Source organism: Passer montanus, unplaced genomic scaffold (genome assembly GCF_014805655.1).
Source record: "Passer montanus isolate IOZ18808 unplaced genomic scaffold, ASM1480565v1 scaffold225, whole genome shotgun sequence".
In the NCBI taxonomy this organism is placed as follows: Eukaryota; Metazoa; Chordata; class Aves; order Passeriformes; family Passeridae; genus Passer; species Passer montanus.
The window spans coordinates 94,141-118,705 of record NW_024366871.1 but is presented as its reverse complement, the minus strand read 5'-3'; the positions used below and the strand labels follow the sequence as shown (position 1 = coordinate 118,705).

Sequence of the window (24,565 nt, the reverse complement as noted above, 5' to 3'; positions counted from 1 at the left end):
TATGTAATAATGCATTTCATAAATTCTCTTTAATCTTGCTTGGTATAAAGTGACCTTGTAGATTTGGGAGGGAAAGTTTGGGATTGCAGCTGCTGCCTTTTAAAAAGTCTAAATATAAGCAGGTTTTTGGAAAGCATGAGGAATGATCAGTGGTGTTCTCTGATTGGATTTGAAAGCCAGGATGGTGGCATCTAATTAGTGGCAGAGCAGTCTGAGGGGATGGTTTGGAGTGTTCCTGCTGCTCTGGTGTAGCTCTGCTCTGTAATTCTTGTGGGCAGCTTTGGGAAGGGAAGGTTGGACCTGGGACAGCTCTGGGCTCCTCCTGCCAGGAGAGACCTGCAGGGAACGGAGCTGGGAAGGGAATGGAGCCCCAGCAGAGGCTGAGGGAGCTGGGAAGGGAATGGAGCCCCAGCAGAGGCTGAGGGAGCTGCCAAGGGGCTCAGCCTGGAGAAAAGGAGGCTCAGGGGGGACCTTGTGGCTCTGCACAACTCCCTGCCAGGAGGGGACAGCCAGGGGGGGTCGGGCTCTGCTGCCAGGGACCAGGGACAGGACAAGGGGAAATGGCCTCAGGCTGGGCCAGGGCAGGCTCAGGGTGCGCACCAGGAGGAATTTGCCCATGGAAAGGGTGCTCAGGCCTTGGCAGGGGCTGCCCAGGGAGGTTTGGAGTGCCCATCCCTGGAGGGATTTAACAACTGTGGCAGTTGAGACTTTCCTTATTGGTACTGAAAGTAAAAACCTTTCTCAATGGTCTGTGCTTGGCTGAGCTCTCAGAGTCTTGGTGACACTTCTGCCATGGCCTGGCTTTGGCTGTCCCATACCCAACGCTGAGGCAGGGATGGGTCTGGACAAGGAGACTGAGCTCTGATAATTCTCCTTTTCTTGCTGGTTAAAGCTCTGGGTGGTTGAACCATTCTGCATCCCTGTGGAAGCTCAGGAATGTGGAGTGAGGCTGCCAGAGCTCCAGGAGCCTTTGGACAATGCTCTCAGGCACAGGGGGATTGTTGGGGTGTCCTGGCAGGGCCAGGAGTTGGTCTGGATGGGGATTTTTGAAGGAGTTTTGACTAAGTTAGAGACAGGATTTCTGAGTTTCTAGATTGTGTTATTTATTGTTCTTATTTTTAACATAGACAGGAAGGGTGAGATTGGCTTACATTGTTACAGCAGGGGTCAGAAGGTCTCAAGACCCTTAGTTACAAGACTTTTTAAGGAGCTATGGACTAATAAAACACTGCTAATAAGGATATTTCTGATTTAGACCTAATCTTTAAATATTTCATCTTATGAACTCAAGCTACAGTGTAAGCTTTCTTAGCTAATTATGTTATGACACACAAACCTACAGTACTGCATTCTAAACTCCTTGTTTAGTTTGATAGCTACTTTATGTTTTTATATCTTAAACTCTAAACTTTCTGAGACACTGTGTCTCTGCTTTAAATTATAAATCCACATTCTCGTTTCCAGCACTGAAGTTTGGAGGCCTTTTCCAAGGTCTCAGATCAAATCCTTGTTTAATTCTGAGCTTTGGCTCACAGGCCCAGAGTTCTGGGAGTTCCCTGCAGTTTGGATCCCAGCAGTGGATGATCCCTGAGGCTCCTTCCTGCTCGGGGTGTTCCAGAGCAGACCCCTGAGGCCATGGCTGTGCTGGTGTCCCTTCCCATTTCTGTGCCCTGCACATCCCTGGTTCACCTGGCAGTTCAGTGAAAGAAGAAAAAAAGCAGCTGTTCTGTCTCAGCTATTCAGAGTTGATGTGAAATTGATTTTTTTTTTAAATAACCAAACACTAATTACTTATTTATGTGTTTGTTTATTTTAGGGATAGACTTCAAGATTAAAACTGTTGAATTGCAAGGAAAGAAGATCAAGCTACAGATCTGGTGAGTAACACAGAGCTTCCTTCAGCAGCAGGTGTTTGCTCTTGCTGGATTGCCTTCAGGGATGCAGGTTTGCAGCTGCATTCTGTATTTCCACAGGGGTAGCTCCACTCCATGTGTGTGTTTGGAGCAGTGGCAGTGCTTGTAACCACTGCTGCTTGGGACAAGCTGCTGGCACACCTCCTGTTGGGGAGGAGAACATCCTCACAGCCTGTGATTTAGTGGGAAGTGGTTTAAAACTGGAATTTTTAAATGAGGACTTGCCTCCAGTCTGTGACTATAAATTGACTCGTAGCCTTGCTTTGTGTCAGCAGGAAAATGCAATCCAGGGCTGCACTAGGCTGGAATTTTCCATGCTCAGCTGTAGAGAGCTTCTGAGCTGGCTGGAGCACAGCTGCTCTGTGGGGATGTCTGACAAGAAGCAAAGCCTCAACTCCTTCCTTTGAGCTGCTGTGCTTTGAGGCAGAGGCTTTTCAGGTCAGGAGGGCTGGTGGCTTTTCCTGGCCCGTGGGGCTGGCTGGGCTCCCTGCTCACTCTGCATTCTGCAGCTCCTCTGAAGGGCTCTCAGCTGGGATTTGTCCCTTTTGTCCCACTCAACAGCCCCATGGTTCTGTAACCTTGGTGTCTGTAGATGCAGGGGGTGGGTTCCAGTTTGGGGGGACACTGATCTTTCCAGTCATCCCAGGATAATCATCCCAGGGTAATCATGAGTGATTATCCTTCCTAACCAGGCATCTGGAGCCTTCCTGCCAGCAGCACCCTGAGGAAGGGTTAGAGCTGCCAGAGAGTAGGTTTGGATGGGAGATTGGGAATGAGGAATTGTTCCCTGGCAGGGTGGGCAGGGCTGGCACAGGGTGCCCAGAGCAGCTGGGGCTGCCCCTGGATCCCTGGCAGTGCCCAAGGCCAGGCTGGACACTGGAACCTGAGACAGTGGCAGTGTCCCTGCCATGGCAGGATGAGCTTTAATGTCCTTTCCAACCCAAACCATTCCTAACTCTATGAACTTAAAAAGAAAATTATCATTAAATGTAAAAGCAGAAAACGCAGAAAAATTAAGATATTTAATGCATGCATAAAGATCAAGTTGTAATGAAGCTGTACAGATTGTGGGGTTTAGTGCCTTGGGGAAGTGGAGTTGGGTGAGCTGAGATTTACACAGTGGCAACTTTTAAATGTCACAAAATTGGGAAGTTGTGGCCTGAATCTGCTGCTTGTTTTTGCTGGGTTCAGATTGCACATTTGAAATGAAACTTGGAAAGCAGAAAATGAAACTCCTACAGAAAAAAAAAATAAAATAAAATCTCAGTGTTGTGTTTCCTGCTTTTCCTGTAGCAGGAGTTGGCCCAGCAGTGGCTCAGTGTCTTGTGGAGGTGTTTTGTGCAGGGCATCTGCATTTCCCCACTTTTTCCTGCCTTTGAACTCACTCCACACATGCAGGAGCTGTGCAACATTCCCAGAACAACGCAAGGCAGCAGCTGAGTGAGCAGGGGATGGATTTAGGGGAACATTTCCTGAGTAAAGGCTGGTTTGGATCAGCAGTTGGTTCTGTTAAACCTCAGGAGATTCCCATGGGCCACTTCTGGAGTTCATCAAGTCCCTCTGGCTGGCCCTGTCCTTCAGGTGTGGCACACAGCAGGACAGCTCCTTACCTCCTCCTGGCTGTGGGAAAGGGCCCTCTGACAGTCTCACATCCTTGCCCTGACCTCTGAAATTATATTTAGGACTAAAGCAGGAACACAAAGGTCAGGCTGAATTAAAACCTGCCTGGGGGTGAGAAGTAACTCAATACTCAGTAGCTGTTAAGGTTGGGTGCTGCTCTGTAAGGAGCAGGCTGGATTAGAGTTCTCCTGCTGCTCCAAATGGAAATGTGCCTGTGAGGAGCAGGCTGGGACACAGCCCTGGACTGGCCTTGCAAAGACACGAGCTTTCAGGAGAAGCAGTGTCTCAGATTCTGGGTGGAAGCAGTCCAGGAGCTGAGGATCCCCTTGGCTGGGCATTGTGCAGCTCCTCTTTGGGAGAATTGGGACAGTCACTAGTGATGGGCCTGCTCCAGCAGCTGGGAGAAGGGAATTCTCCCAAAACCACATTTGGGAGTGGAAACACTTCCAAAGGCTGGGAGCTGCAGGGGTTTGCAGTGCTGAATGGCTGCAAGAATATTAACTCTGTCATGGTGCAGAGGAGGAATGAAGGACCAGAGTGGGAGATCCAGGAGAAGATGGTGCTGGCTTTGCTGAGGACTTCAGAGGGACAGGTAGCAGAGCTAAGAATTTAGTGTGATATCACACATTCAGGAATCAGGTAGAGCTGCTTTGAAATGGAAACCAAAAGGCTTTGGCATCCACGAGTTCCCAGAAGTCATTAACATAATGGAGCCATTGAGAAATGAAATGGGGTTTTCCTGATGGCGTGGGCAGTCCCACAAAATACAGGTTTGATCAGCACTGCCTGGGGAGAAAGGGACTTTTTTAAGGAGAACAACTGGGAAAATGAGGGTTCTTCATGATGTCACAGCATGTCTTGAAAATCCTGGATATCCTGAACAGGTAGGGGGGGTCTGATAGAACTTGCTGCCTTTTTCCACCACCAGAACATCAGTTCTGGCCTGAGGCTGGAAAATGGCACGTGGAAAACACCAAGAAATGAAGTTCTGCTGGGAAACTCCTCATGGGATGCAGGGATAGCTGCAGGTGTCCATGGACAGGGATTTATTTCACAAGAGCCTGGTCAGGTTTGGACTATTAAATCCACAGAGGGGATATCTACTTCCAGATTTCCTTAACCACTGGGAAATGGAAGCTGGAAAACCTCTGGGCTGCTCAGGTGCAGCTCTGAGGTGCTTGTCAGGAGGCACAAAAAGCAGAGCTGGGTTTGTTATCCAGGCAAAGCACAGACTCAAAGGAATGTAACTGGCAGCTAAAAATGTAATTTTTTCCTTTTTTCCTACTTAGCTGCTCATACAGCTCTCCTATCTTTAATGACATTTGTGTGTCAGCCTGTTTTCCTGCAGTCTTCCTGACTGATTCCAAATTTCAGGAGCAGCTTTATGACTTTAGTGTGCAGCTCCTAGCTATGTGGAGGACTAGAAAATAACATTTTTCTCTCAGTGCATCTCTGCTGGCAGCACATTTCCATGGCCAGAGGAGTGTGCTCAGGATCTTGGTTAGTTCAGCAATGAGCTGGTGTCAGAAATAATCCCCAGTGTGGTGTGGCCATCCTGAGTCCTCCCAGGTGTGGGAATTCCCTGTGATGTGCAGGTTCTGCTTTTTTGGGAGCGTGGTGGTGATCATCAGCCTCATTAATTCCTTCAATTACCCCTGGAATGTCTAGGAGTTAATTCTGTTTGCTGAGGGCTTTTGAGACTCAAGGTGGAAGATGTTCCCATAAAACAATGGGATAATTCTCTCGTTATGGATTTCTCATGGTCTCGGAGATCTCTTCCAACCCAGTGATTCTGTGAATTTTTTCCTGGCTGAGTATTATTCAGAAAAGCTGAAATTTGCCAGTCATTAAATACCTGACAGAGCACAGAACCCCAGGATGACTGAGGTGGGAAAATCCCTTCATGGCCATGGAGCCCAGGCTGTGCCCAATCCCCACCTTGTCCCCAGCCCAGGGCACTGAGTGCCACATCCAGGGGACACCTGCAGGGATGGGCACTGCCACCCTCCCTGGGCAGCTCCTCCCAAGGCCTGAGCACCCTTTCCATGGGTCCAGCCTGCCCAGATCCCTCTGCAGAGCCTCCTGGGGCTGACTGAGGGTACCCTGAGTGCCCTCCCAGCCCATCCATGAAGGTGTTGAGCAGGACTGAGCCAGCCCTGAGCCCCCTGGTGCCCCTTCCCAGCTGGATGTGCCTCCATGCCCAGGTTTATGCAGCCAGGAGAGCTGAGCCAGGCACACTTTTCCCTTTGGGAGGGGAAATCCTCAGCCTGGTGTTCCCCAGTCCCTCCAGTGCACAGTCCTGCAAATGTAACAACAGTGGGACAGTAATGAAATTCTTGGGATTATTTTGCTAAGAATTACTTGGTTTAATATGTTGAAGAGCTTCATTCTGAGCCACGTGGACTGGCAGGATGCTCACAAATCATCAGATCTAATCTCTTCTTGCTGCAGCCATGTAAATCTTTCATCAATAAATCATAATACATTTTAAGGTTTCTTTAGTCTCTGCCAGGTCAGCTGGAAAGCTGTCCCAGAAATTCCTTTCTCTCCAGGTTAAACCTCTAATATGATACAGCTTATGCATATTTTAATGTGGCATGAGAATAATTCAGATGGATTTTTCACTTTCCTTGAGCATCTCCTTTCCCCAGTCCCACAGGACAGCCTCCTTTGTCTTCACCAAGCTGAACATCCAATCTCCCTCCCTTTCCTGCCCTGTTCCATTCTCCTTGGCTGTTTCAGCAATCCTTTCCCACATTCATGGGAGCTGGGAGAGTGAAGCAGTTCGTGCCTACAGCCAAAGCTTTGGAGCCTGCTGCCACATCCCAGAGGTTTGAACAAACATGCCCTGCGTGCTCCCAGTGCCTGCTGCCGTTTGCCCAGGGTGGAGCCAGCCCTCGTGGGCACCCAGAGAGCCAGAACTCATTTCCTGTTTGCCTCAGCCACCTCTAATCTCCAGCCATTAGGAGTTATCTCTGAATAATGAATGGAGAATCCATTAACCAGGGGAAAGGGCAGCTATAGCATTTATTTAAAAAAATAAATAAATAAAAAGGGAAACACCCCAGGTTCTTGGCTTCTTCCCTCCCCAGCTTTCTTCCCTTCCATTAGCTGAGCTCCAGTTGCCAGAGAAAACAGTGGAGGAGTTAAGCAGGCGAGTCAGCTGGGGGATGTGACAAGCAGTGAGTAGCAGCTCCGTGCTGCCAACGCCGAGTTGTGTGAAACCACTCACAATTGTTCCTGTGACAGCTGCTGGCCGTGGCAGGAGGGAGGAATCACACATCCCAAAAGTCTGCTGGGCTTGGTCAGGTTTTTCCAGCATTGTCCTGCTTGGCAGGAGAAGTGGGAGGGAGTGACCTGGGAGAAGGTGCTGGCAAGTGGGGAGAGAGAAAATAATGATGGTGTGAGTGGAGATCTGCAGAGATAATTTGCAGGAGATTGTCCTGAGTGAAGGAAAGGATCCCTCTCTCTCTCTGGGATATGCTAGGAAAGCCATCAATTAAAGGATTAAACTCCTCCATAAATTACTTCATGGAATCCCACAATGGTTTGGCTGGGAAGGGACCTTAAAGCCCATCCCATTCCCACCCCTGCCATGGCAGGGACACTGCCACTGCCCCAGGGTGTCCCAGTGCCCAGCCTGGCCTTGGGCACTGCCAGGGATCCAGGGGCAGCCCCAGCTGCTCTGGGCACCCTGTGCCAGGGAAGAGTTAACAGCTGGGACAAGGGGAGAGACTCTGGGGCTTGTATGGAAGATAAGCCAGAAAAGGTGAAGCTGTAAAGCTTAAATCCAGTCAAGGAGTGGATTTAAACTAATAATAATTCCAGCTGCTCTCAGCCAGCTGGAGAAATGTCACTGGAAAAAGTCCTGTGAAATTCAGTGCAGCCAAATGCCAAGTCCTGGAGTTCAGTGTGGGGTGTCAGAGCAGGCTGCAGTGGGGTGAGCAAACAGGAATGCCTGGAGATGTCCCAGTGTGGGGCTGGTGAGGCTCCAGCTGAGTGTCCTGGGTGTTCCTGGGACCTGGGCACTGGGAGCAGTCCCAGGGCAGTGGGAGCTGGGGCTGTACCTGAGCCCTTTGGCCAGTCAGAGCAGGCTGGGGAAAGTTCCAGAAGCACAGCAGACATTTTCAGGCACAGTGTGGGGATCCCTGGGTGGTTTGTGGAGCTGGGAGTGGACTCCCAGGCCTGGCAGGGCATCCCTGGGGTTTGGGACCTGCCTGTCCCCTCCTCTGCTTTTTGTCCAGGTGTCACCAGCTCCAGGAGCAGATGGACATCAGTGCCTGAGTGTGCTGGGTTGGGAGCCAGGAGCTGGGGGTCGGGGGGACACTGGGCCTTTCTGGAGGGGTTAAGAAGTTTGTAACCTTGGTTTAGACCAGTTTAAATATGGTGACCAACCTTTGATCTACCTTGTCATGGAACCACTGAATCCTTGTCATGGAATCACTGAATTCCAACCCAAACCACAGACTGGTTTTTGTTTAAAAAGGACATTAAAGTTCATCCTGTTCCACCCCTGCCATGGCAGGGGCACTGCCACTGTCCCAGGGTGTGCCAGTGTCCAGCCTGGCCCTGGGCACTGCCAGGGATCCAGGGGCAGCCCCAGCTGTGCCAGCCCTGCCCACCCTGCCAGGGAACAATTCCTCATTGCCAATCTCCCACCCAGCCCTGCCCTCTGGCACTGGGAGCCATTCCCTGGCTCCTGTCCCTCCAGCCTTGTCCCCAGTCCCTCTGCAGCTCTCCTGGAGCCCCTCCAGGCCCTGCCAGGGGCTCTGAGCTCTGCCTGGATCCTTCTCCTCTCCTCCTGAACGTTCCCAGCTCTGCCAGCCTGGCTCCAGCCCTGCAGCATCTCCAACAGCTCCATGTCATTCTGACATGAACAAGTGTCCTGTCCCTCCAGCCTTGTCCCCAGTCCCTCTGCAGCTCTCCTGGAGCCCCTCCAGGCCCTGCCAGGGCCTCTGAGCTCTGCCTGGATCCTTCTCCTCTCCAGGGGAACATTCCCAGCTCTGCCAGCCTGGCTCCAGCCCTGCAGCATCTCCATGGCCTCCAGCAGCTCCAGGTCCTTCTGACATGAACAATGTCACTCTGGGGTTTGTGGCCTCTGAAAGACACTGCAGAATGTGCAATTAATTATTTCAAATTAATTCTCAGATAATTCTCAATACACAGCTAATTCCCACGCAGGAATTTGTTTGAGCACATCTCATCCACCCCACCAAAGATCCCAGGAGGAGATGGGGATTCCAGGCTGTCACTGATTTTTGTGATCAGGTTTCAGCATATTGCTCAGACAGCAGCATGAACAGCACAGCTTGATTGATGTTGCACTGATCAGAAATCAGGAATTGACCTTTGCAGATGAAGTTAAAGCTCTGTCAGGCTGATCTGAGAACTGATCACCCCACCAAAGATCCCAGGAGGAGATGGGGATTCCAGGCTGTCACTGATGTTTTGTGATCACTTTCCAGCATTATTGCTCAGCCACCAGCGTTAACAGCACAGCTTGATTGAAGTTGCACTGATCAGAAATCAGCAATTTACCTTTGCAGATGAAGTTAAAGCTCTGTCAGGCTGATCTCACAACAGATCAGCCCCCCAAATATCCCAGGAGATGGGGATTCCAGGCTGTCACTGATGTTTTGTGATCAGGTTTCAGCATATTGCTCAGCCAGCAGCGTTAACATCCCAGCTTGATTGATGTTGCACTGATCAGAAATCAGGAATTTACACTTTCAGATGAAGTTAAAGCTTTTCCAGGCTGTCACTGATGTTTTGTGATCAGGTTTCAGCATATTGCTGAGCCACCAGCGTTAACAGCACAGCTGGATTGATGTTGCACTGATCAGAAATCAGGAATTGACCTTTGCAGATGAAGTTAAAGCTCTGTCAGGCTGTCACTGATTTTTGTGATCACTTTCCAGCATATTGCTCAGACACCAGCATGAACAGCACAGCTGGATTGATGTTGCACTGATCAGAAATCAGGAATTGACCTTTGCAGATGAAGTTAAAGCTCTGTCAGGCTGTCACTGATTTTTGTGATCACTTTTCAGCATATTGCTCAGGCACCAGCGTTAACATCACAGCTGGATTGATGTTGCACTGATCAGAAATCAGGAATTGACCTTTGCAGATGAAGTTAAAGCTCTGTCAGGCTGGTCTGAGAGGAAATCTCCTCTCAGGGTTAGGTGAGACTCCGGAGGCTGTTGGGTTGTTGGCTCTGTGCTTCCCCCAGAGCTGTCTGGGACATGTGTATGCTGTAACATATCAGTAAAACATTATTTAAAAAATACCTTATAAAATCAAGCCTTACTATTTCAACTAAACTACAGCTAACCTAAAAAGTTCCTATTTAAAAAATCAATTTACATAATTGAATGAAGTTAAAGCTCTGTCAGGCTGGTCTGAGAGGAAATCTCCTCTCAGGGTTAGGTGAGACTCCGGAGGCTGTTGGGTTGTTGGCTCTGTGCTTCCCCCTGAGCTGTCTGGGACATGTGTATGCTGTAACATATCAGTAAAACATTATTTAAAAAATACCTTATAAATTTCAACTAAACTAACAGCTAACCTAAAAAGTTCCTATTAAAAAAAATCAATTTACATTATTGATATGATACATAATCTATACTTATTAAAAAAACAATTCACACCTACAAAAAAGAAAATTTACCCAGATAAAGCACTCGCTTCCCAGAGAACAAGTTGCACTGATCAGAAATCAGGAATTGACCTTTGCAGATGAAGTTAAAGCTCTGTCAGGCTGGTCTGAGAGGAAATCTCCTCTCAGGGTTAGGTGAGACTCCGGAGGCTGTTGGGTTGTTGGCTCTGTGCTTCCCCCAGAGCTGTCTGGGACATGTGTATGCTGTAACATATCAGTAAAACATTATTTAAAAAATACCTTATAAAATCAAGCCTTACTATTTCAACTAAACTACAGCTAACCTAAAAAGTTCCTATTTAAAAAATCAATTTACATAATTGATATTGATATGATACATAATCTATACTTATTAAGAAAACAATTCACACCTACAAAAAAGAAAATTTACCCAGATAAAGCACTCGCTTCCCAGAGAACAAAAAATGTAAACTACCTAAAAAAATTAATTCACATATACAGTGTTACCAACCTATAAAGGATATAAAATAAAATAAGTTTCAATAAATTAATAACCAATTAATTTCAAAAATTACACCTTCTAATATTCCTATAAATATAAGCTATTAAAATTTTAATAAAGTAAATAAATTTTTAAAAATTATATTCAACTATCTGAATAAAAATGTTTTAAATTATATTAAAACTGTGTAAATAAAATGTTTTAAAATTATATTAAAACTATGTAAATAAAAATTTTAGAAATTATATTAAAGCTATGTAAATAGAAGTTTTAAACAATTATATGAAAACTATGTAAATATTTTTTAAAATTATATTAAAACTGTAAATAAAAAAGGTAAAAATTGTATTAAAACTATAAAAATAAAAATTTTAAAATTTATATTGAAACTATGTAAATAATTTTTTTAAAAAATTACTAAAACTATGTATGTAAAAGTTTTAGAAATTATATTAAAGCTATGTAAATAGAAGTTTTAAACAATTATATGAAAACTATGTAAATATTTTTTAAAATTATATTAAAACTGTAAATAAAAAAGGTAAAAATTGTATTAAAACTATAAAAATAAAAATTTTAAAATTTATATTGAAACTATGTAAATAATTTTTTTAAAAAATTACTAAAACTATGTATGTAAAAGTTTTAGAAATTATATTAAAGCTATGTAAATAAAATTTTGTAAAAATTATATTAAAACTAGAAATAAAAAATTTAAAAATTAGATTAAAACTATGTAAATTATTATTAAAAAATTTATTATAATGATGTAAATAATTTTAGAAATTATATTAAAGATATGTAAATAAAATTTTAAAAATTATATTAAAATTATGTAAATAAAATTAAACTATGTAAATTATTATTTAAAAAATTATTATAATGATGTAAATAATTTTAGAAATTATATTAAAGATATGTAAATAAAATTTTAAAAATTATATTAAAATTATGTAAATAAAATTTTAGAAATTATATTAAAGCTATGTAAATATTTTTTAAATTATATTAGAACTATGTAAATAAATTTTTTTACAATTTTTATTAAAACTGTAAATAACAATTGTAAAAATTATACTAAAACTATATAAATAAAAAATGTAAAAATATATTAAACTGTGTAAATTAATTTTTTTAATTTATTAAAACTGTAAATGAACATTTTAGAAATTATATTAAAGCTATGTAAATAAAATTTAAAAAAATTTATATTTAATCTATGTAAATAAAAAATGTAAAAACTATATTAAATTCTTAATTCTATAATTAATTGATTATATTATCTAAATATTTCTTTAAATTATATTGAAATTATGTACATTTAAAAAAATTAAAATTATATTTAAACTGTAAATAAAAATTTGATTACAACTGTGTAAATGAAAAATTTAATCATTATATTAGAACTATATAAATGAAAAATTTAAAAATTATATTAAAATATGTAAATAATTTAAAAAATTATATTAGAACTATATAAATGAAAAATTAAAAATTATATTAAAAATGCAAATAAAATTTTTAAAAATTATATTACAACTATGTAAATGGAAAATTTAAAAACTATTAAAACTGTAAATAAAAATTATATTAAAATATGTAAATAATTAAAAAATTATATTAAAACTATGTAAATGAAGCTTTAAAAATTATATTAAAACTATGTAAATAAAAATTTTAAAAGTATGTTACTATGTAAATGAAAATTTTAAAAATTATATTAAAACTAGATAAAATTAAAAAACATACTAAAATAGGTAAAGAAAATTTTAAAATTTATTAAAACTATGTAAATGAAAATTTTTAAATTACATTAAAACTATGTAAATAAAAATTTAAAACTGCTACAACTATGTAAATAAAATTTTTAAAAACTATATTTTTAAAAATTATATTAAACTGTTTAAATCAAAATTTTAAAAATTACATTACAACTATATAAATAAAAAATTTAAAAAATATATTAAAACTGCAAATAAAAAATTTAAAAAGTTATTTTACAACTATTTAAATGAAAAATTTAAAAAATATATTAAAACTGTAAATAAAAATTCTAAAAATTATATTAAAACTAAATAAAAAATTTTAAAATTTTATTACAACTATGTAAATGAAATTTTTTTAAAATTATATTAAAATGGAATAAAAATTTTAAAAATTATACAGCTATATAAATGAAAAATTTAAAAAATATATTAGAACTGTGAATAAAAATTTTAAAAATTATGTTACAACTATGTACATGAAAACTTTAAAAATTATTAAAACTGCAAATACAAATTTAAAAATTATATTACAGCTATGTAAATGAAAAATTTAAAAACTATTAAAACTGCAAATAAAAATTATATTAAAATATGTAAATAATTTTTAAAATTCTATTAAAACAATGTAAATAAAACTTTTTAAATTAAATTTTTTTAAATTTAAAAAAATATAATTAAGAAAACATTTTAAAAAAATATCCTCCATCAAAGCAAGTGTCCGAGTCCATATTCCTGAGGCACTGTGGTGTCTCCCCAGGGACACGGCGGGGCAGGAGCGCTTCCACACCATCACCACCTCCTACTACCGAGGGGCCATGGGCATCATGCTGGTCTACGACATCACCAACGCCAAGAGCTTCGAGAACATCAGCAAGTGGCTCAGGAACATCGACGAGGTGAGTGCCACGTGCCACACCTGGGCACCTGCGGGCACCCGGGGGCTCCCAGGGGTGCTGGGTTTGGCTTCCTGCTCCTGCCTCTGTCCAGGCATGGAGGCACTCGAGAGGATGGTTCACATTCCGACTCCTCAGGGGTTTATTATTTCTTACAGCCTCACAGCAGTGAGTTCTGCACTAACAAGGCACAAAATGGCCAACTGCCTCTTGGTACAGGGTCTTTTGAGGCTAAATTATCCAAATAAGAAATGACACCTAAATGATTTTCACTTTTAACCCAATAACTAATCCCTCAAAAGTCCTCAGGACCTACGCTTCCAAGCAGGACTGCAGCTGGAATTAGCTCGAGTTAGTTCTGGCTTCACGTAGCTTTGGAATCCTCCAAGGGCTGTGGGTCCTGTCCCTCTCTGGGGCAGCTTTTCTGCTGCTTCTGGGCTTCTTTTTCCTGCCTCTGTCCAGGGTTGGAGGCACTCGAGAGGATGGTTCACATTCCGACTCAGGGGTTTATTATTTCTTACTCACAGCAGTGAGTTCAGCACTAACAAGGCACAAAATGGCCAACTGCCTCTTGGTACAGGGTCTTTGAAGGCTAAATTATCCAATTAAGAAATGACACCTAAATTATTTTCACTTTTAACCCAATAACTAATCCCTCAAAAGTCCTCAGGACCTAAACAATTCCCTGATTCCACGCTTCCAAGCAGGACTGCAGCTGGAATTAGCTCGAGTTAGTTCTGGCTTCACGTAGCTTTGGAATTCTCCCAGGGCTGTGGGTCCTGTCCCTCTCTGGGGCAGCTTTTCTGCTGCTTCTGGGCTTCTTTTTTCTGCCTCTGTCAAGGTCAGGATTGAAGCTCTCGAGACAGAATTTCACATTCAGACTCAGGTGTTCATTATTTCCTATCTCTGTCACAAGTTGTGAGCTCTGCAGCACTCCACTAACAAGTACAAAATGGCCAACAATCTTCTCCTACAAGGTCAAACTATCCAATTAAGAAATGACACCTAAATTATTTTCACTTTTAACTGATCACTCAAAGTCCACAATGTGGACTTTTCTGTCCAATTACAAAAAACCACCCAAACCCATGGAGAACGAGGTGAAGAAGGAGAAGGGTGAAGAAGAAGGAGCAGCCTCCACCCTAAACCTCCATCTTGCTTTATATTTATTACTATATGCTAAACCCCCAAACTCTAAGTTTCCCACCCTGTGCTATCACACACTTCTAACCAACTCCACACCCACAATCCCAGTGCTCTCAGTCAGTTTTTGAAGCCTTCTCCACAGCCTCAGGTCAATGCAGAGCTGTCCTGGGGTCAGAGTCTGTCAGCACAGAAAGTCTGAAATTCCCAGCAGACAAAACTCCAGCAAGGGGGGCTGGACACTAAACAGGATCCTGTCCTGAAACACCCACTGTGTGCACGAGCAAAGTGTGTGCCTGTGCTGGAGGAGGCTGGGCAGTGAGGAGTACACTGGCAGCTGGGAAGGGCAGCTTTGGGGGCAGCTCACACCACACAGTGGGGGCACAGGGGCAGCACAGCCAGCAGGAGCTGCAGAGTAGCTGCACTGTGTGTTACTACTCACAGCAGCTGTTCCTGGGTGTCTTGGCTTGAAAACACTGCTAAGGAAGGCAGGAGCCTCCCCTGAAATGGAAAATGTAGACCCTTCCCTCTGAATTATTATAATTTTGAAATTAAGAGGCTTGCAGGGAAAGATACAGGAGCAGGAATAACAGTTCTCTATTAGGAAAATTAAAAATAAAAATGCAGTAGTGCAAACAAATAAAAACAATAGTGACAGAGTGAGAAGAGGACCTGACCGCCTGTGTGTCAGGGTGGTGGCACAGTCCCATCCCATGGTGGCTCAACCCTCCTGCAGTGCCAGCTGTGCTTCTGCTGGAGCAGGGATCCTGCACAAGGCTGGAGTTTTCCTCTGCAGCTCCAGGGCTGCTGGAGATGGGCCTGGTGCTCCTCTGGGAATGCAGGGCAGGAGAAAGCTGCTCCTCTGGGAATGCAGGGCAGAGGAAAGCTGCTCCTCTGGGAATGCAGGGGGCAAAGGCTGCTGTGCTGTTCCAGGCTCAGATTGTATCCAGGTAGGAATGCTTGGCTCCTCCCCTGGGCAGAGCATCTCCCCATGGGATGATGGAATTTTATCAGTGACGCTCACTGGCTCATGAAAATAAGAGAATTAATAATTAATGGTCCGTTAACATAAAATATCTCCTGGAGGGAGGATTGGTTGTGGGAGAGATAAAGAAAACTGCCCAGTGAACAGATAATAACTGCCCCACCTCTAACAGATAGGAATAGAATACACACCCCCATTTCCAACCTAAGACACTGAGTGTGAGTGTGGAAATCCTCCAAGGTAACTCAGCATCACCATCTCCACTCCCTCGTAATCATGCCTTGAAAGATTTGGAGGTTTCTCATGGCTGGTGCAGGCAGCTTGGCTCCTGGCAGCTGATCATTGCCCTTGGCAGAGGAGAACCAGGACAGGGAGCTGGATAATTTCAGGCAAGGTCAAGTGAAGCAGAAGAAAAGTAACGTGGAAGCATTAAGTGCCTGGATCCCCATGGGCTCATCCTCCAGGAGTTCTGAGATGGCAGGAGAGCAGCACAGCTGTAGTTCCTGTTTTTGTTACACTGCTCCCAAGTGGAATAAATGTTTGGATTTTCCTAGAAAGCACAGAGATGGCTCTGTAGACCTGAGCACAGGTGGGGACTGTCAGGCCCTGCTCAGTGCAGCCCTGAGGCTGGAGAAAGCAGCACAGCAAAAATGAGATGTTGGGATTTGAATTTCCCATCGTGAGAAGTGAGACACAAAGGTGTTTATGGAGAAGTGCCCTGTGTGGTGGGAACAGGAGAGGGGATAAGGTAGCTCAGGAAAAGGCTCAGCAATAGGCTGGAGTAAACTTGAAACTGAGCCTTTGGACTCTGCAGTTGCTTTGTTAAAAATCTCAGAGGTGTCACAGGTGATGATGGATGTCATTGGTACCATCAGAGCTTTGTGGAGGCTGCTCAGGGGCTGTGGCTGTCAAAGGGATGTTTGACACCTTAACGAGCTGTTTTTGTTATGGGAGAAGCTCAGGAGTGGAGTGTTTCTGCAGAAATCCAGTCATTGAGGTTGGAAATTCCTTTGGAATCCCCTGCACTGCCATGGCCAGCACTGCCCCATGTCCCCAAGTGCCACATCCACACAGCTTTTAAATCCCTCCAGGGACGGGGACTCCACCTCTGCCTGGGCAGCTGTGGGGAGTGAATTTTTCCCATCTCCTTTCCTGCCCAGCAGCTTTTTTTTTTTTCTCTGAGGTGTTCCCTGGGGTTGGTGTGACCCCAGTGCAGGACCCAGCTCTTGGCCTTGCTGTCCCCCAGCCCAGTGGCCCCAGCCCATGGATCCAGTCCTGGTCCCTCTGCAGAGCCCCCTGTCCCCAGCAGATCCACATCCCAGGTTTATCCAGCAGGGTGCAAATATCCAAGGCAGGACCAGCCAGTTTCTCCAGAGGAATTTCATGGGAAAAGGTGCCAGAGGTTTCAGCAAAGCTCAGGCAGATGCCATCCACAGCTTTTCCCTCCTCCATTAAGGTCACAGTGTCACAGAAGGAGATCAGGGTGGTCAAGCAGGACCTGTCACAAAGCCAGATCTCCTGCTTGTCCTGCACGTGCTGTGTGATCACAGCCCAGGTGATCTGCTCCAGGACCTTCCCCAGCTCCAAGAGTTCCTGGATCCTCCTTCAGGACTTCCTGGAGCCTGGTGTTATAGGTAAAAATTCGATCAAGCCAATTTAATAATTTAATAATTAATAAAAAGTCTCCATAGCTAACAGTCAAAGGGACAGCCCCGACCCCAGGATCAGAGCTGGGTGAACACTGACTGGAATCCCCTCTGTTCACTCAGTAGAGTTCAGTTTTTATCCTGTTTTTCTTGCCCCAGGCAGATTCTCTTTTCTTCTTTTCATGGTTTCGCATATTTACATTGATTTTTTTTTCTCTGGGTTGAGTTGAACAAAGCTGTGTCTGGGAAGTGATGGATGCCAATCATGAGTTACTGGAACCTGGCATTGAGATGCGAGCTCCTGATGGCTCTGGCTATCTTGATCTAGATACTCATTGAGTATTCATTGTTTGCTGGACCTTCCCTGAGAAAAGGCTCATTCCACACCGAGCTGGTCTATTATCTGCTAATTAGATGCCTCTCTGTGCTGCTGGCTGTGGTTTCACAATTTTGTGAAGCAACCTCTCCGTTTTTGGCTGGTGTGCTTAAAACTTCTAAGGTTTCTTACAAACATAACATATTCCCCATATATTTCACATAAACACGAATCATTCCAAAATTTATATAACACTGGCATCACACTGGCCAATCTCCAGTGAGGCAGGACCTCCCCAGCACTGATGAGAAATGATCCATATTCCCCCTCCAGAGAGGCCTGTGCTGCAGGGAATGAGCTGGATCTGGGATTCCTCATCCCTGCCAGGCTCACACTGCATCCTCCTTCCCTGTTCTCTGGTTTCTGGTTCCTTTCTCTCCCTCATTTCTCTCTTTGGGTCCTGCCCCCTGTTTTCCTCCCCACTCCTTCTTTCTCCCCTGGCTCATCCCTCACGTTGTGCAGTGATAAAACAAGGAGGAAAAAACCATTAACCAGTGCTAGGAAGTCATTAGAGGCTGGGGTTAATTAACAGCTTGTTCCTCTGCCCCTGCAGTGCACGAAGCTCCATTGTGGAAAGCTGTAAATGTTCCCAGATTGCAGGTGCAGATGGTGGCCTGGCCCCACCGAAGTGGAGCAGGTATTTTGGGTGTGAGGGGAGATGTGTGACCCTGTCCCTGTGTCCTTCCAGCACGCCAACGAGGATGTGGAGAGGATGCTGTTAGGAAACAAGTGTGACATGGAAGATAAAAGAGTTGTCCCTAAAGCAAAAGGTGAACAGGTGAGTATCAAACAAAAACTTCTTTATCCAAGTCAGCAAATCACTGCCAAGACTTCTGCCTGCTCCAGGGGGTTGGGATGCCCCAGTGGGGTGTGCCAGGGAATGAATGCAGGAGCTGATGGATGTGAATCCTGGGAATGTTTGCTCAGAAACTGCCATGAATGGGGTGAGCTCAGCTGCAGTTTCTGCTTCCTTTGATAGCTCAAAATTCCCAGACATCCCTGAAGTTCCTCACAGTGTCACCGCGTGTGGTGTCTGTCCTCTTAGGCTCAGACACGGACTTGGGATTATTTAGTAGATTTTAATTGTTCTGAGCTGTGAAGTTGTGAATCTTCTGAGCTGCCTCACCTGGTTGGTGCTGCTGGTGCCCACTGGGGCTGAGAGAGTGACAGAATCCCAGAATCCCTGAGGCTGGGAAAGAGCTCCCAGAGAGTGAATCCAGCCTGTGCCTGATCCCCACCGTGTCCCCAGCCCAGGGCAGAGTGCCACATCCAGGAATTCCTGGGACACCTCCAGCGATGGGCACTCCAACCCTCCCTGGGCAGCCCCTGCCAAGGCCTGAGCACCCTTTCCATGGGCAAATTCCTCCTGGTGCCCACCCTGAGCCTGCCCTGGCCCAGCCTGAGGCCATTTCCCCTTGTCCTGTCCCTGTTCCCTGGCAGCAGAGCCCGACCCCCCCTGGCTGTCCCCTCCTGGCAGGGAGTTGTGCAGAGCCACAAGGTCCCCCCTGAGCCTCCTTTTCTCCAGGCTGAGCCCCTTGCCAGCTCCCTCAGCCAGTTTCTGCTTCCTTTGATAGCTCAAAATTCCCAGACATCCCTGAAGTTCCTCACAGTGTCACCGCGTGTGGTGTCTGTCCTCTTAGGCTCAGACACGGACTTGGGATTATTTAGTAGATTTTAATTGTTTGGGCTGTGAAGTTGTGAATCTTCTGAGCTACCTCACCTGGCTGGTGCTGCTGGTGCCCACTGGGGCTGAGAGAGTGACAGAATCCCAGAATCCCTGAGGCTGGGAAAGAGCTCCCAGAGAGTGAATCCAGCCTGTGCCTGATCCCCACCGTGTCCCCAGCCCAGGGCACAGTGCCACATCCAGGAATTCCTGGGACACCTCCAGGGATGGGCACTCCAACCCTCCCTGGGCCAACACTGGAGGTGCCCCAGCAGTGCCAGCACAGGGGACGGGCACTGCCCTGGGCCTGCTGCCACCCCAGAGCTGGCACAGCCATGGGTCCTCTTGCCCACCTGGACACCCCTGAATTCATGTCCACTCCAGTATTCCCAGCTTTATAAATGCTGCTGATCCCAAAATGGTGATGGCAGTGCTGGAACATCCCCAGCATCTCTAACCTCCCTCTCTCTGTTTGCTGCAGATTGCCAGGGAGCACGGTATTAGGTTTTTTGAAACTAGTGCAAAAGCAAATATAAACATTGAGAAGGCATTCCTCACATTAGCAGAAGACATTCTTCGAAAGGTAGGTGCTCACAGCATTCCTTTGGAACAAATATCCTGAAATTCCAGCTCTCCTGTTGTGATGTTCACCTGTGTTATTGCAGTTTGACTTTGCTGTGCTGCAGAGGAGTCCCTGCAGGAACAGGGCTGAACTTCTGTAGTTTTTTTGATGTTTTGTTGTTGTAGGGGGCCTGCCTGCAGGGAGTAACATCCATCAGAGCCAGGGAACTGAATTTCCTGGTTTTTTGGCCCTTACACTCATGGTTGTTTTACCTGTGCTGGAGTTAAATGTTTCCATTGGTGTGGAGGAAATTGTCCTCTCTTGCCACTGTGTCTGTCCTTGCACTGACAGCAGTGAGGGGCAGCTGGGAAGAGTTCAGGTGTGGAGGGTGGGGCAGGAACAACCTCTGCCACTCCCAGCTGTGCTCCCAGCCATGGCATTTCCTTGGGGGTTCCATTGCCCCAGATCATCTGGTGGTTGGCTCCTCTTCCTCAGAGGTGCAGTGTGCCGTGGAACCGTGGAGTCAGTGAGGCTGGAAAAGCTCTCTGAGCTTCACCAGCACTGCCAGAGCCACCACTGATCCATGTCCCCAAGTGCCACATCCACAGGGCTCTTAAATCCCTCCAGGGATGGGACTCCACCACTGCCCTGGGCCTTTTCCAATGTTTAACAACCCTTTTCCAGGAAGAAATTCCTGCTGATGTCCACCCTGAGCCTGCCCTGGCCCAGCCTAAGGCCATTTCCCCTGGCCCTTGTTGTTCCTGTTCCTACACAAATGAACCCCATCCCAAGCCTGTCTCAGCCCTGCTTTCCTCCCTCTCCCATGTGAATGCTGTGGATAATGTCACCCAGTTGTCACTGCAGTTTTGTCATTTCTTAATCACTTCTTTTTGACAAGCTTTGTGTGATAAATGGGGTGAAAACTCCTGGTCTTTGGTGAACAGGAGGTCAGGCTACAAACCATACCAACCTTTGGGCCTTAAATCTTCATTTTTGGCCTCTGTTATTATCCTGGGGGTTCTTCTGTAAGGCTGTGACAAAGAGAGTTAAAAAGGGAATGTGGAGAGTGAAGTGTGGTGAGGGTTTAGGTTCCTTTCCAGACAGCTGGAAGTAGATGTTGGTGTTGGATCAAACCCACTGGAGTGGGGTTTTGGCTTAGGTGTCACCAAGTTCTCTCCTGTGACAAGGAGGAGGGAGCAGAGGCTGGGAACAAGCCCAGTTTATCCATAAAACTGTGGGTTTTGGAGGTCATTAGTTCACATCATCTGAGTTCAGCTTGTGGTGTTTGTAGCCTGGGATTTCCTTGCTCCACCAAACCCAGCACTGGCTCTGCGTGCAGGACCTAAAATAGTTCCAGTTGACTTTGGGGTGGTCCCAGTTCAAACTCTGGGCTTTTTCCCAGTTTTCCATTTATTTAAAACAAACCAAACAACAACAAAAAACCCTTAAATTGCTTTTGCACATTTGTGCTGGAGAGGGGGGAGGATTCCCTGCGTTTCTGAGGAGCTCTTTGTGCACAGTTGATCGCAGCTCCCTCTGGTGATGCCAGCCCCCATCTCTGGGTGTTTTCCTGGGGATCTCCAGAGCCATCTAACTCTGTTCACTTGTTTCCTTGCAGACCCCTGTAAAAGAGCCCAACAGTGAAAATGTAGATATCAGCAGTGGCAGTGGGGTGACGGGCTGGAAGAGCAAGTGCTGCTGAACCTTCTCCTCTCTCACCAATCGCCATCCACCGCCCCTTTTTTCTCGCTGCAAAACAAACCACTCTGCCCGTTTTTTAACCTCAAACCAATGGTTTTGTTCCTCATCTTAACCAGCTCCTGCCTCCCCTTGGTTTTCCGGCTAGGACAGCTTTGCCTACTCCAGTTTTCTCAACACATGTATAGGAAATTCATCTCCGTGACTTCATTTCCATGTCCCTGCTCAGCTCACCACTACGTTTGGGTTGTATTATAGTCCCGTCCCTCCTGCCATTAAACCCCAGAGCAATCATACTCAACTCTCTTCTGCAAATTGTATAAGAATAAAGGTTAGAATTAACAATTGATTTTGTACAACAGTGGAATTTTCTGTCATGGATCATGTGCTTGAGTCACCATATTCTCTAGATGCATCAGGCAAGAGCCAGGAAAAACTCATTTTCGCCTTGAGTCCGTGAGTGGGGTTTCTTTGTCCTGTGCCTTATGTGGAAAAAGGAACTTTTATTTTCACTTTCTTTTCTCTTTTCTGGTGGAAGCATGTGCAGGAGACATCCCATCCCCCCGTGCCATTGAGTCCTGACCTCTGTAGTGGTTGCTTTCTGTAACGTTGGTGTCATGCATCGAGGACAAAGGGTGGTGCAAAACAAAAGCAAACTCCATGTAACCTGCTGTGTCTCCTCTTGCCAATCCCGCCGTTCCCAACTCTTCCTGCTGCCATTTTTTTTCTCACTTTGCCGCTCTTTCTTTTTCTTTTTTTTCTTTCTTTTTTTTTTTTTTGCCTGCATGCTGCTTTGATTTGCATTTCTCCATGGTGTGATGTGTTAATGGAAAGGATGGCAACGCGGTGTGTTTGCCAAAAATTTAATACAAAGCACTGATTTAGCTTCCGAGGTAAAAATGTTGAGATTCCTACTAACCCCCCTAGGCCTGTCCGTCACTAGTGGTCCCCTCCTCCCGCGTAGCCCCGGCCTTTCCCCCCATATGGAAGAGTTATTTGCATGCACTAGTTTCTATGGAGGGTGATGTGGTTGTCTACTTTCTGTGTATGAATATAACCTGGATTCCCAAACTGACAGCAGTTCATTAACATGAGCTCCCAGCTTCTGTCCCCGAGGGCTGCGGGGCCAGGCCGAGGCTCAGCGGAACTGGATGGAAAGAGAAGGAAAGGAAAGGAAACAAACCAGCCAGCGGGCAGTTTAATTTATTACCTCCCTGGAAACTTTCCACTTGCCAGTGTCCGCAGCAGGGCCAGCCCCGCCTGGGATCCCGGCGGGCGATCCCTGGGATGGAGCCTCTGTCACCCGGCCCTGCTGGCCCTGCCCTGCCTCTGCTGCTGCTGTCACCCGGCCCTGCTGGCCCTGCCCTGCCTCTCCTGCCGCTGTCACCCGCCCTGCTGGCCGTGTCGTGCCGCAGGGAGGGGCCCAGCACTGCCGCTCCCGCTGCCGAGCGCGTTCCAACCGGGAGCTCTGCCCCACGTGGATCGCCAGCTGTGGATCCCCAAGCGGGAGCTCTGCCGCACGTGGATCGCCAGCTGTGGATCCCCAAGCGGGAGCTCTGCCCCACGTGGATCGCCAGCTGTGGATCCCGGCGCTGAATCCCAGCCCTGGCAGGGAGAACACGCCACAGCCACCCCAAGCCCCTGGGCCCCAGCTGTGCCTCGCTCCAGCCACAGCCTTGGCACCGGGACTGGCACAGGACTGGCATGGGACTGGCTCCGCTCCGCCCTCGCCGCTAACGCTGAGTGAATTTTAACGAAATGACGGTGTTTTAACACGGAGCTCCTGGTCTGGAGCCGTGTGGGGGCTCACCGAGGTGTCTCCCTGTCCCTCTGTATTTGGCATTTTGTCCCCGTGTGTGTTAACCCTTCCCAGGCGAGTGGCTGGTGAGCTGGGGCTCAGCGTTCTACAGAGTCCGGCCACTTCCGGCTAAATCTGCACTTTCTAACGTGATCAAAAAGGGAAAAAAATTAGCGAAATCTACATCAAGGGGTTTTTTGTATAATCCTTGTTTTAAACGTGAGCTTTTTATTTGCTTGCAGGGGCTCTGCTCCCTGTGTGTGACCCCTTTGTAGGCGCTGTGCCCGTCGCAGGCACAGGTGGAGCCCAGGCCACTCGCTGGTGCCACTCGCTGGTGCCACTCGCTGCCACCACCACCCCCTCGTCCCTCCCCGTCAATAAAACTGAGCTGTTTCTATCGGGTCTATTTCTGTTCCTGTCCAAGCTCCAGCTGCACCCGTGGGCTCAGGCGGGGCGGGGCCGGGAGGAGGGAGCAGCTGAATGCTGAAACAGATAAAACCCCCCCTAAAAATAATGATAATTAAAGTAATGATCATGTCGGAGGAGTTTGCAGTAACTTGATGTCTGCTGGTATCTCAACTCCCTGCTAGTTCCAGACTAACTGCTTGTGAAACCTGTGCTTGGAAGCCCAGCCCAGCCCTGTGGAGTAGAGAAGGGCAGCGGGAGGTGTCAGCAGCCCCTCCGTGCCCCCGCCCGCGGGGGGAGCTCAGCGCTGCCCTTTTGTCACCAAAAAAGTGTTAAATGATGAAATTGGTCCTGCTCAACCAAACCCGAGCTTGGCTCTGTGCCACGGCCATGTCACACGCCGGGGCTGCCTCGTGCCCTCGGACTCGGACGGTGGAATAAAACAGCATCAAGGTCTTGGATTAATTCCCATGCCGACAGTTTTTTACTTAATCTTTTAATATTTTTGCTACTCCACTCTGGCTTTTTATTTAAAACACATTCTTTTGTACCACTTACTGTATCAAATTGTATAAAAGATCACTGTCCCATTCTTGGTCGTACCAAGAGCAAATAAAAGCTTTTATAAACTTGCAGTGGTGACTTCCTGGGCCCCTTGAATTCCCTCTGGCTCCGGTGGGAGTGAGCCCAGCTCTGCAGGAGGAGGGATGAGTCCTCCCAAACTTTCAGGACTGGTTTGCCTGGGGGTGGAGCTGTTCCTGCTGCCTTTCCCGAGGCTGCCGGTGGTGTTTTCCGAGGGCAGGAGGGTGGGAAGGGCAGCAGAGGGTCCGAGCCTGCCCCATCCCCACGTGGAGCCCCCTTGGGAGGGGGACACCAGCCTGGGGGTGTGAGGTCTCCTCTGGGGCCCTGCTGGGGAGGGTCTTTGGGCGTTTTTTGGGAAGGAGTTGTTCCATCCCATGTTCTGCACCCCTGCCTTGGG

The 24,565-nt window shown here is 46.2% G+C and overlaps 1 protein-coding gene across 1 annotated transcript in view; it reads left to right on the top strand.

The window, feature by feature from the left end:
* RAB10 (RAB10, member RAS oncogene family) overlaps positions 1 to 21,732 on the top strand; it is a 48,610-nt gene extending 26,878 nt beyond the window's left edge. The window contains exons 2-6 of the mRNA XM_039710214.1: positions 1,817 to 1,877; positions 13,175 to 13,313; positions 18,149 to 18,238; positions 19,605 to 19,706; positions 21,304 to 21,732. Of these exons, the coding sequence (XP_039566148.1) occupies positions 1,817 to 1,877; positions 13,175 to 13,313; positions 18,149 to 18,238; positions 19,605 to 19,706; positions 21,304 to 21,387 (476 nt within the window). The 3' untranslated portion in view covers positions 21,388 to 21,732. The remainder of the gene's footprint in view (positions 1 to 1,816; positions 1,878 to 13,174; positions 13,314 to 18,148; positions 18,239 to 19,604; positions 19,707 to 21,303) is intronic.
* Positions 21,733 to 24,565: the final 2,833 nt, after the last annotated feature.